At 38.4% G+C, this 13,498-nt stretch overlaps 1 protein-coding gene across 3 annotated transcripts in view; it reads right to left on the bottom strand.

Moving 5' to 3' along the window:
* LOC117293230 (PAN2-PAN3 deadenylation complex subunit pan3-like) overlaps positions 1-13,498 on the bottom strand; it is a 41,866-nt gene that overhangs the window by 21,354 nt on the left and 7,014 nt on the right. Inside the window, exons 1-4 of one of the 3 annotated variants that reach the window (XM_033775450.1) lie at positions 12,824-13,107; positions 4,632-4,735; positions 1,967-2,093; positions 941-1,005 (exon numbers count right to left, since the gene is read on the bottom strand). In XM_033775450.1, coding sequence (XP_033631341.1) covers positions 941-1,005; positions 1,967-2,093; positions 4,632-4,735; positions 12,824-12,854 — 327 coding nt within the window. In that variant the 5' untranslated portion in view covers positions 12,855-13,107. Of the gene's footprint in view, positions 1-940; positions 1,006-1,966; positions 2,094-4,631; positions 4,736-10,340; positions 10,568-12,823; positions 13,108-13,498 lie in introns of those variants that run through there. The other 2 variants (XM_033775451.1, XM_033775449.1) reach the window with 2 other exon arrangements.

Raw genomic sequence — 13,498 nt, forward strand, 5'->3', positions numbered from 1 at the left:
TATACAGCACTTCATCGCACCTGAAGGTGTCTCAAAGCGATCATTGCTTTTTCTACATGGAATGCGGTGCTATATTTGAAATATACATACGTAAGGTCATCTTACTTACATAGCACTAAATAACAACTTACAAGGTACTGTCACATAATCTGTAGCCAACCAAACTAGAAAACACAAGGGCGAACCCCTTATCTTAACGATAAGTGTAACTGGGTTCATTTTTGTGCATTACACAACACACAGGACCAACGGCTTTACATCCCATCCAAAGGATAGAGCAATAAGTGTCTTGCTATACAGACACAAGTGTCGAGTCCAGGACTTGAACCCACACTCTACTGATCAGAAACACCAGAGGTCTAGGATCGCATACCAAGATCTCCACATCAAGCATGGTTGGTTCCTTCAATGCTGAACTGAATCAATCAAAGTCAGGTAGCCCCAGAGAAAGAATTAAGGGGAGTGGGTAAGGCATGATTGCCACTAGCTGTAGCTGCAAGCACACATCCGTCAAATTCATGTCACAACTGCATGATTCCGTTGGGATTGTTTATAATAATAACAATAATAATAATAATAACCATATTTATAACACCTCTTTTGCCAAAGGACACAAAGCACCATGTGAGTGGGACGAAGTTTAGCTTATGAGACCTAATCCATAGCACCACAGCAATATGCTGCCAATCCAGCCAGGAACACCAGGGCAAATCCCTTCTCTTTTCGATAAGTGCACTGGGTTCTTTTACACGCGTTACACAACACATGGGACCATCGGCTTTTTGTCCCATCCGAAGGATGAAGCAATGGTTAAGTGTCTTGCTTAAGCACAGGGGATTCGAACCCACTCTGCTGATCAGAGACACCAGAGTTTGAATTCGATGCTCTTAACTGCTCGGCCACGATACTTGTTTTGTTACGGGGTTGTTATCTTACTCACCACATCGTTCGGTGGAGACACCTTCACTCCGCCAAAACCTGGCATTCTTGCATCTGAGTTTGCACCTTCATTGACAAACGGGAAAAAGACAAAAGACTCAGACTAATCATCTATGTGTATTACTTCAATTTATCATGGCCAGTAAATTGACGTTCAAAGCAAGATTTTGTTTAAATTAAATGTGTCCAAGAAAAAATAATTGATATGGACTTTTGAAGAGCTGAGCCTTTTGCTGGCTACATTTTACATTTTAAGGGGAAAGTGCTCTGCTGCCCTTGCCCTTTCAATAAACGAAGCATACAGGCCTGTCAATCCCTGACTGTACTTGCTTTATTTGGGTCCAGAATGACTCAGTTTTGAAACTAATCCTGGAGAGAAACCCTGGCTACAATTTTCCATCTCAAGGGGAAAGTGCCTTGCTGCCCTTGCTCTTTCAATAAACGCAGCATACAGGCCTGTCAATCCCTGACTGTACTTGCTTTATTTGGGTCCAGAATGACTCAGTTTTGAAACTAATCCTGGAGAGAAACCCTGGCTACAATTTTCCATCTCAAGGGGAAAGTGCCTTGCTGCCCTTGCTCTTTCAATAAACGAAGAATACAGGTCTGTCAATCCCTGACTGTACTTGCTTTATTTGGGTCCAGAATGCCTCAGTTTTGAAACTAATCCTGGAGAGAAACCCTGGCTACAATTTTACATTTCAAGGGGAATATGCCTTGCTGCCCTTGCCCTTTCCAAATTTAGCATTTACAGGCCTGTTAATAGACCTTTATCACGGTGTGGCCATCTTGATTTCAATCCATTACAACTCATTGTAACCAAACTGAGGCTGGACAAAATAATAGTGTGGTGCCATGTTTGCGCAATGAATGTTAGCATTCATTACTGTTATTAGGAAGGGAACATGACCAAGATGGTGACAGCATGATAATGGTCTATCCCTGACCGTACTTGCTGTATTTGGGTCCAGAATGCCTCACAGTTTTGAAACTAGGGAGGGGAAAACCTAGAGGCTTGAGTTAATACCTTGTGGTGACATAGGTCCAAACATCATGGGTACCTCATGGGACCTCATTACTCGTCTCCCTTCATCATCACCACGTCCTCCATGCTCAGTGTAGTTTGACAATCCTGTGCCAACTGAGTGCGATCTCTGCATAACAAATTATAATAATAACAACTAGTTTTTATCTGTAGGTTTTGACACTTTGCATGATTGGAGTATAATTAGGTGAGGTCTGCAGCAAAACTATGTGTAAAATCTCTTTTTTATTTCTGAGAAGAACCAGTGGTTGACAACTCAACGTTTCGATGATGGTCTTCAGCTCTTGAGTTGTCAACAAACGGTTATTTCAGCACCAACACTCTCAAAAGAGACTTACACAAGCCTCACCTACATGTATGTAATTAGTTTTGATATGGCGCTTTATCCACAGGTGTCTCAAAAACAGATTTTATGAAGTTTTTGAACAACAAGACCAATTTATAGAACACCTTGTAACGGCTAACAAGTTGCTGTGGCGCATTCATCAGCCAATGCTAGAAACAACCAATGCCAACCGCTTCTTTTAAGTTTTAGCGATAAGTGCAACACATGGGACCAACCACTTTATGTCCATTCCAACCAACGAAAACACTTTCAGTTAAGTGTCAATACCAGGAATCAAAGACCATTCAAAAGACATTGTGCTGGTACTCATTCACACATTGTTGCTTTCATGCAATTAGCCTTTCCAATGAATATGCTAATTACATTCAAGCTTGCATACAAACACTTTTCATTGACATACACCAAAGGGTTGTGCACTAGGCACATGCACAACCCCATGTGTGTCGAGTGTCCTCCAACAATTAGCCCCATACAATTAAGGTGCGACATCCCAGCACCAACCAGTAGAGTTTTTATGCAAAGTGCAATTTACATTATATTTTATAGGAATGGTATATTATTAACCCTTCAATCCCAGTGTTCTCCACACACGTAAATTGGGAGGGCGGGCCGCCCTCCTAAAATTTAGGCCGCCCTGCTAAAATTATTTGCCGCCCTGCCCAAAAAAAGACAGTGAGACTATTTTTAGACAGCATTTAATAAGATCAAACGAGTACCTGACAAGCCAGAGCCGACTTCAAAATTATAGCATCAGAAATGCGATCGTAAACAAAATGTCAAAACATGATGTACACACGGCCACATGGTTCGTATGCCGAGTGCATCAACCAACCATGCACACACACCACGCACATCGTCGACCAGAACATGGGAATACCCACTGCATGCATTGTGCATGCACAGTCCGCACGCTGTGATTGGCCGTTGATAGACTCCAACACAATACGCACGTTCACAAACTTAGAAAGAATTGCCACACAGTGTGCCGCACGCATGTACGGAATGGTACAATGTACAGCCTCGAAGCATATTCAAACATGTCGACTTTCGCCCATTGAGGGCGTGCGCGATGCGGGGCAAAGTTCATTGATAAATAAATTGTTCGGTGCGTTTACCGATCGTTGAATCTAGATTATTTTATTACAAACGAGGTTCTTAACGACGGAACCGCTAATCACAAATTCATGAAAATAGTTTTGGATAGAAGAAGTATTATTTAGGGCCATAACTTGGGGAAAAGATCGTCCAAAAATGTGGTTTTGTTGGGGTTTTTTTTCCCGTTTTGAAAATGCACACGAAGACCGTCCGATCATGGTCCGATCACCCGCTTTCTAAATTCCGACGTGCGGCATGCCGATCATCCCTTTGAGGTTATTGGCGCGGCGCACAAAGCAAAATGTACAACAAATAGTAGTTTTGATTTAGTTTTTAAAATAAGGTTGCTCCAAACTAAGTGGATGTCGATCAATAGGTAGGTAGCGTCGTCTGGCCCAGGGGATGATACATTATTTTAAGAAAATGGTTTTCTCAAACATTTGTTTCACGTCCGATGACGTCATATCAAAATGGGCGCCATTTTGATAACGTCATATTGACGGGCGCCATTTTGTTTACGTCATGCCGCCCTCCTAAAAAAAAAGTCTGTGGAGAACACTGAAAACAGGTCCTTCAAAATTATCTGCAGATTTGTTATGATTCTGTAGGGTTGATACCTTGACATTCTACCTAGAGCAGGCTGACCTAGACTAGGGATCCCTCTAAACTGATATAGATTGAAATTTGTAGTCTGAGGTACATGTAGCAGGAATTCTTTACATGTGTACATAACCTCCTTTTAGACGTTTTTGGAACATGTTGAATGATTTGAAACATATGTCAACAGCTAATCTCATATAGGGATTAGTAGGTGTACATACTTTATTTCAAAATTGTTCTTAAATATAGATCATTATCGAGTTCTACGAGGTAGGGTCATAGATTGGTATATATAATAATTACCCTAAAACAATTTTACTTGGTGAGAAGCCTAGTATAGACTAATTATAAGATTATAAAGGATTACCTTTCAAGTAATAAATGGTTTGGATAATTTTTCTTTTTACTTTGTCAAAACCGAGCTTTGACCCTACCTCTAATATCCACTGTATACAAATGTGTAACCCAAAAATCATGTTTTCCTCCCGCCCAGAGAAGATTGAAATTAGAATTTCAGATGGCCAGATTGAAAATCTATAACAAATTGTAGCTCATGTCATGTTTTGAAACATGGCAGACAGTTAGTAGCATACATGTACACAGTACCTGCATGAAGTGCTGGAATTTACTGGTTGATGAACCAAAGTTGTCATTATCAATATCGAATGGAACCGTGAAGAAATGGTCCGGTGCCATGTGGGGATCTGCAACTGCATAGAGGAAGAAAACAGGAAACATTGTTGACATTAGGAAAGAAATATACTTCATAAAAAAAACACACACGAAATATAAACCAATTCTGCTTCACAACATGTAAAGATTGTTCCACCGGAACACCTTAAAGCAGAGGTCACTGGTTCAAATCTCGCTCTATTTGTCTTTGTTCAACCCTAATTGTAATATTTTGTTATATTTAATTATAAACTGTTCATTAATGTATTTCAACCCAATGTATGTTTTTTGAAATAATTGTTCCTGTTTGCTTGGAAAACATGTACCTCCTTTTTATTATGTGGATAATACAGTGCGACAGGTTTTTTGCCCAAAGCTAATAAAACCATTCCAGATACTGTAGAGGTAGTTTATAAAAGAGAAATATTTCTGGATTTGTCGTCAGTGCTTTTCCATCATTTTTCGTCAGTGCCTTTCAATAAGTGCAAAAGCAATGCAGCACAATTTTATATCAGCACTAAGCCTATAGACTTGTTGTTAATTTTTGTTTTTTACCCATTCACGGATGTGTGTTAGCACTGTATACTCAGTACTTTCCCCGAGTCCTGTGAAAAAATATCACAGGCATGTTACTCGGGTGGGATTCGAACCCACGACCCTTGCAATTCTAGAGCAGTGTCTTACCAACTAGACTACCGAGGTTGCTAGGTAGCTAGAGGCAGTTCGAATCCTATGTTTTGGCAACGGGTACGCTATAAGAGATGTTAAATTTGCATCGGGATCAAGAATATTAATTTTGTTTTTTACCCACACACCGATGTGTGTTAGCACTGTATACATTGTACTCATTACTTTCCCGAGTTCTGTGAAAAAAAGACTTGTTGTTTTGTAAGTGGACCAGTTAGATCAATCGGGTCTATAGCCTAATGTAGCTGTAGACATGAAAAGGAAATAGACCATGTACTAGACCAACTCAATTGAGCCTGTTTGGGGATAGAACTTAAGTGTCTTGACCTGTTTTGTCAAGATAAAAATAATGAATGAGTAATTAACTAAAATGTGTTTACAGTCCAAAGGAATCTGTATGAGTTCAACCATGATTAGTCATGTTTTGTTAAGTTATCTAAAGGCAGGGGGTATTTCCCTAATAAATCCATATTTCATCCGTATTTTGTAGTATCCAGCTCACATTTATGCGGCTTGCCTTAAATAAGTAAGTACTGGTGTCATGAATTTGTGAAGTTCAAGATTCTACTCTGTATAATTTTAAGAACAAAATTGGGGGGGGGGGGTACTCATGTGTCGGCCCTTTTCACCCCACTTCCGTTTTTCTGTCATTATTGGAATGAAGTTGTACATCCACACCGGTGCTCTACCTTATGGCGGTAAACACATCAAGGACAATGCACATTATTCCAAAGTGATAGTTCGATCGCTCCCATCGATCTCGTGAACTTTCTTTTCTATTGATCACCAAGGAAGTTTTTTTTTTTTATGATTTACATGATACCTTTTTTTAGTCTAAATTAAAAGTGTTTTTTTTGTTCTCATTTAGTTACATGTACATGTAGTTACGGTAAAACATGTTTCTAAAATGAATGTAATCTAATTTATCTAAAACTTTGTAAACACAAGCCAACTATTTCAATGACTTTAATTAATGACTAATGATCATGTACCGTTTATAAAACAAATTATTTTTAACAGAGGCTGACTTTTAGTCATACATGTTCATGGTCACATAAAATGTATAAATATCTTTCAAATCTGATTCACGAGTAAACTAAAAGCATTTGTACATACATGTACATGTACATGTACCATGTACATGTATGTACATGTACCTGCCCATTTATATATGAGATAAAACAGTGAAGGTACACGTTTGGTAATTACTCAAAACAAATAGTAACTTAAAAACTGACTTGGTAATGAGCATTGGAAAGCTGTTGATAGTATAAAACATTGTGAGAAACGGCTCCCTCTGAAGTAGCAAAGATTTTGAGAAAGAGGTAATTTCTCACTAAAATAAAAAGACAAAGTCTTTCATTCCTATCTGAAAGCACACAAACTCGTCCAACAAGGGTGTTTTTTTTTCTCTCATCATTTTCTCGCAACTTCGATGACCAATTTAGCTCAAATTTTCACAGGTTTTTTATTTTAAGCTTATGTTGGGATACACCAAGTGAGAAGACTGGTCTTTGACAATTACCAAACATGTACCTTCCCTTTCAAAAATGTTAATGCAGTTCATAACCAAACGCTAAACTGTGTTCAGATGTTTGTTTCTCAAATTGGTTCTTGCCTCATCCAAATTTTGTCTGGTCCTGTACAAATGTTTAGGTTGCACGTACGAGCACTGAGGTATTGAAGATTCCCCCCAGATTCAAGCCTTGATGTTTATTAATACGTACATGTATGCAAAGAAGATTAACAAAAACACCATTTCTCAAGAGAAATCTATGCGAAATGCCCACAGAAATCAACTATGCTAACTATTTTCTGACAATTACTGAAAGCCCCAAATTGCAGATGGGCTGAGGCTCTTTTCAACACTGCACCGCAGTTTGTTGGAGAAGAAATTATTCCTGTAAAATCAAGACAAATCAACATATTTTCTTTTCCCAGTTGAATCCAGTATCAAGGGAAAAATACAAGGGAAGAAAGCCTTCGGGGGTTGGTGTGTGCTGTGCTTGGATAACTTGGGAAGCTGTCCACAGTGTTAAAGGGAGTGTGTGGGCTATGCCTTTGATAACTACTCAAACATTTAATGATCATCAAAACATATTTACTTAGTAAGAAGCACTGACAGCAGTTGATAATGCAGTGAACGATTTCCCTCGTATAGCAGAGCAAACCCTCAAAAATCACCATTTGCTATTCAATATTAGCATTCAGTGTGCACAAAACAAATTCAAGGATAAATATTTTGCTTATTCAAATGTGCTGGCCAAAAATCGTTCCCTGTATTGTACATTATTGGTCTTGAGAAACCATTCCCTTCAAAGAAAATGTTGTTTTAAGAGAGAGGGATTCAACAACAATTCAATCTGTAGGGGATCCGTTTCTGCTATAAACATTTCATTGAATGTGTATTCCAATGGGAGACTTTCTGGGACGATAGAGGGCAGCAGACTTACCGGGTAAATCCATCGTTCTCAGAATTATGCGCATGTTCAGAACTACGTAAACAATGGAAATTTACCCTGTAAGTCTGCTGCCACCTAGCGTTGGAAAGTCTCCAATTACTGATTAAATTCTTCCTGGGTGGATGTTCCCGCACCAGATTTTCGGCAACATCTCAAAAATACTAAATTTTCATAGGATAGTGAATATCTACATTGTTATGATTAAAACATCTGAACGGTTCCAAAAACCAAGGGAACATACTTTGTCTTTAAAGGCACAGGACACTATTTGACTGTGTTGTGGCTTGCATTTATGTACTAAATTATAATAATAATAATAATAATAAACATAAATAATAATAAAAGACATTTATATAGCGCTCCTACACGAGGTACCACAGCGCTTTACAAGAAACTATACAATTACCAAATAAATAAATAATGGCACTGATAATGGGAAAACAGTCAAAGCAATCAGTCATTGAACAGGAAAGTTTTGAGAAATTATATTATATTGCATATTAAAAAGGCATACATATATTGTAGTAGGGTACATAATAAATATCTGCATACATGTACATGTACCTTTTGAAAAGCAAAAAAGTCAAAAATCTGATTGCCACTTTCAAGGGAATTTTTTTGCTGTGTACATGAACCTTCTGTCCACCTTTCTGGACAGGTACATGTATAGTGTATGACATGGGCAAACATGGGCAAACAATCTTTGCACATGTCAATTCTTGTAGAAATAATATATATCTGCAGAGCCTGTCAGCCTGTGTGCCAATCACAATATGCAATACTCACTGGGGCTATATGAGCAGTTCACACAATAATGTACCAAAGCAAGCCTTTGTTGGGACAGTGCTACCAGTGTGTTAGGCTACTTCATGTGGAGTACCTGTACAAAAACATGAAATGACATTACATGTTTTTGTACAATGTACATGTTCAGTAGTGTACAAAATGTGTACGTACTGTAGTAAAGGCCATTGAGCTGCAGTGTAAAGTATACATGTACACTATGGTGTAGATTCTGTCTTTGGATGAAAGCTTTTTACAAGATTTCCATGCTTGCTTAGCAGACCAACAGAGCATGACCAGAGTTTTAAGTACTGAAAAATATTCCCACTACCTGACTTACTACCATACATTTAACATGTATTGTTCATAATCATATGTGTAGCAGAGCTGCCAAAATTTGCATCTTGCAATTAGTGAGATTTTGTACACCAACTAATTAGGGAGATATTTATATCTACAGGGAAGAGTTTCCATAATTAGCAAGTTCCTTAAATAAATCAGATGGACAGAGTGGATTATTTTGAGGGAATTTTCTGCAGAATCAGAGCTGGCAGCTCTAATTATCATAGAACAAGCTCCTTGCTCTATGCTCAGGAGTGCGTTTTGGCGACCCCAACCAAAAAATGTTTCGGTTGTTGGTCGTTGGTTCTGCTGTTCAGACTGAACGATAACCGAGTTGTGAGCTCGGTTACCATTTTGGTTATGACGTCAGAAACAGTTTTTGGTTGGGGTCGCCAAAACGCACTCCTGATGTAGCTCTGGTCTTCGACCTAGTATTTAAACAGGTCTTTAGAATCAAAGCGAACTGTCTTAAATCTCATGTGTCCATTGAGAAAAAAATGCTAACAGAGTGAAACTCACTTGACTAAAACCAGACATCCTAACATGTCAGACCTTTTCACACTATCCGCCTCTGATTTATTCGAAAACTACATGGTTCGAATGGGTGTTGATTTAGTAAAATTTCAACACGTTTCTTACAATGCTCTACAAGAAATCAGCTGCCAAGCAGGGCTGGTTTCGGCGAGGCTTGAATTCTATTCATGTACTTAGGTCAACAATGAAATATTCTGGTGCGAAAAAGTCAGTCAAACTAACAAGGGTCGACCTGCTCCGACATGTTTGTAATTGTACATGTACATGAAGGTTTGAAAAGCTGTTAAAGATGTATAAACTATTGTGAGAAAGGATCCCCTTCAAATTAATATGGTTTGAATAATTTATAAAAAACTCATCCATGAATTGTTTCTCAAACTTCTGAAGGTGGGGTGTCCACTCACGAATGCAGAGGCCAGAGATGCAGTTTGTGCCCGCTGTCTCCTTACCAAAAGTGACAATTTTTGGCAGTTTTCTCACTGAATAATTACTGTATTCAGCTGAAACTTTCATACGTGACTTTTATTTTACTTTTTTTAATTTTGTTGTTTGCCTATAATATAAATTACCATTACATTGACTAAAAAATAATATAAAAAAAACTTTGACCCGACCATTAAGCATGCCCTTTAATTAAAACATCCAACAACAGCATGGTTCTGCCCTTTCAACAAGAACAAAGGTCAAGGTCCACTATGATAGATGTGAATGACCTGCAGTACATGTATGTTCTACTCTATCAATTATCATACTCACAGAGCCATGCCCTTTGTCACTTTGTGTAATATGCACTATACAGTAGACTAGTAGTAGTAGCAGTGTGATATTTACTTACCACTTTCATCTACGGATCATCGGCATTCATGCAAAATCGAAAGTCCTGGCCTTTTCCCTATGTATGTGTGCAGAATCCAATTGTGTTGAATGTCAATTTTAATTGGTATCTTTCATCTGACTCTGGTTTGACCTACAATGTACACATCACAAGTCGTACGTTTGCATTGTGTGCACATTTCATACCAAGCGACAGTAGGCTCTATAGACCTTTATCACGGTGTGGTCATCTTGATTTTACCCCATTACAACTCATTATAACCAAACTGAGGCTGGCACAATTCTGGTGCCATGTGCAATGAATGTTAGCATTCATAGTGTGAATGGAAACAGGGAACATGACCAAGATAATGACAGCATGATAAAGGTCTATACTGTCTGTTACACTGTACTAGTACCAGGTCAAAATTCCAGTTGAACATAGTTAAACTGGGTTTAACTGGAACTAGTAGAAAACCAGTTGATAAACTAGTTAAACACAGTTAAAACCAGTTGGTTTAATATGGAAAATGGACAGAAACCAACTTACTGGTTTATAATTTCAACCTAGTTGAACACAGTTAAACCTAGTCCAAACCAGTTGGTTAATATGGAAAATGGACGAGTTTGGTCACTAACCAGTTGAACCAGTTGACCCCAGTTAACTAGGTTCAACTGGAATTTTGATCTGGGTCTACATTTGTTTACTGAAAATAACAAAGTTCATATGTACAATGTGAATTAAGATATCTACAATGTATTACAGCCAAAAGTGTACAAACATTATTTTGTTAGTTGTAGTTGTATATTGAACTATGTTCTTCAGCTGCCAGTTTGTAAGCTGGCAGTTGTTGGATACAAGTAACCTAGAATATCAAACAACGGTCAACGGGTCCTGAATTGTTTCAAACATTTAAATGCATCGTGGTCCAAATTCTCATTCAAAGGAAAATTTAATATAAGTGTGTTATATTTTAAAATCCTTGTTGTAAAAATTTGAAGTATAGGCTTATTACCATCAATCATCTTTGTTCGTCTACATGAACAAAGTAATTTAAAGCCAGTGGACACTATTGGTAAATGTCAAAGACCAGTCTTCTCACTTGCTGTATCTCAACATATATGCATAAAATAACAAACCTGTGAAAATTTGAGCTTGAGTGGTTGTCAGAGTTGCGAGATAACTATGAAAGAAAAAAACACCCTTGTCACACGAAGCTGTGTGCTTTCAGATGCTTGATTTCGAGGCCTCAAATTCTAAACTTGAGGTCTCGAAATCAAATTCGTGGAAAATTACTTCCTTCTCGAAAACTACTCCACTTCAGAGGGAGCTGTTTCTCACAATGTTTTATACTACCAACCTCTCCCCATTACTTGTCACAAAGATAGGTTTTATGCTAATAATTATTTTGAGTAATTACCAATAGTGTCCACTGCCTTTAAACAAATCTTTTCATTAGGTTTCCTAAGATTTAATATTTTGTCGTGTTGGTGCAAAAATAAATCATTGTATCTGGATTTTGCAACAGCATGCAAAAACATCTCCATCTCCATTGGTTAAGTCAGCAAAATACCTGCCGGATACATCAATGCTAACTTGTGCACTGCGTGTGGAAATAGACTTACTATTTGGTTTTGCTTAGGCCTTTATGTCCCTTGAATTTGGCTAGTGTTGCCCTATTCACAGCAGCCGAGGAGAGTGAGTTCATCATATTGCAGCGCATATTTGCTTTTGTGTGTAAATATGGATTATGTTTTTTTAGGCAAGACATAGTTGTATGATGTTATTGTTTTGACACGATACATCTGTATGTTTTGAAATGCAATGTTCTTGCGCAAATGTGACGGTTCACTGTATTTACATGTATTTTTAGTATACAGTACTACCATAGAGCAATGACCAGAATGGATTATAATACACTTCATGCGTGCAAGTAGGCCTACATGTACAAGCATCAGTTCAAACTGTTGGTACACAGTTAGACATGGAGGACGAACAGAGCATGCATGGAGGCTTGCTTTATGGTCAGAGCAAGGGCAGTCCAGACTAAACTGTAGACTGTATGTACTGTTCATGTACAGGTGCACTGTAAAGCCTTCACACACACACACTGTACATTATGTATGTACATGTACATGTACATCATCTCAGATGTCAGCATTGGAAGCCACCTAAGGCCGTGTCCGAAACGGCGACTTCGGCTACAGCTACGGCTACGGCTAGATCGCGCGCGTCTGCTATTCTTCAACACTGGTAGACGCGCGCGATCTAGACGTAGCTGTAGCCGAAGTCGTCATTTTGGACACGGCCTTACTTCTATCAACCCTAGCTATATCATTTTTTAAGTGGATTACGTGTACATTACAAGCAACCAAACTAATGGAGTTAAAATACATGCAGACCACCATGACAGGCAAATAAAACAAGGACAACACACAAGGACAACGTTTCAACAATGGTTACTCTATAGAAGTCGTCCAAGTCCACTCATGCCAGAGACTTACCTGCAAACTGTTGGAGAACGTGTAAATCCATACTGGCAAAAGGTGTATCTTTTCAGTACATTACAACTAACTACACATGTAGTATCACATTATAATTCTAACAACCATTGACAACAGCACTGAATCTCCACTGGCCTTTGGTGCACCTTCAGCACATTATGAGACACTCAGTGCAGTGTACATGTGGTTTGTGTTCAGGTGTCCCCAATCTGACTAGACCATGGTAATTTGAAAGACTTTACACACAGTGCAATTCATCAATCCCTTCATCATATTGGTGCATGTCTTTAGTGACTCACTCAGTGCATAGTCCTTGCCCAAGAGTCCATGCTCAGTGTGTGGGTACAATGTACTAGGTGTACGTGTACACTAAAATGTATAGAGCAATGCACTGTCAATTACTACATGTACATGTATGGTGTCAACATCAATGCACAGACTAGTCTAGCCTGGCAGTGGGAAAACAGAAAAAAACACCTAATTCACAAATCCAACTAGATTTGCTTTTAATGAAAGAAACAGACAAACCATGGGTTTACAGTTGAGGTACACGAATCACAGATATTGTAAATTTAAATGCTCTAATTTTATATTCTTAAAAAAAAGTTCTGCAATTTTTTCACAAACTATGAATTCATTGCACTAAAGCCATAGGACCCTTTCGGTACAGAACAA

The sequence above is a fragment of the Asterias rubens genome, chromosome 8 (assembly GCF_902459465.1).
Source record: "Asterias rubens chromosome 8, eAstRub1.3, whole genome shotgun sequence".
NCBI lineage: Eukaryota > Metazoa > Echinodermata > Asteroidea > Forcipulatida > Asteriidae > Asterias > Asterias rubens.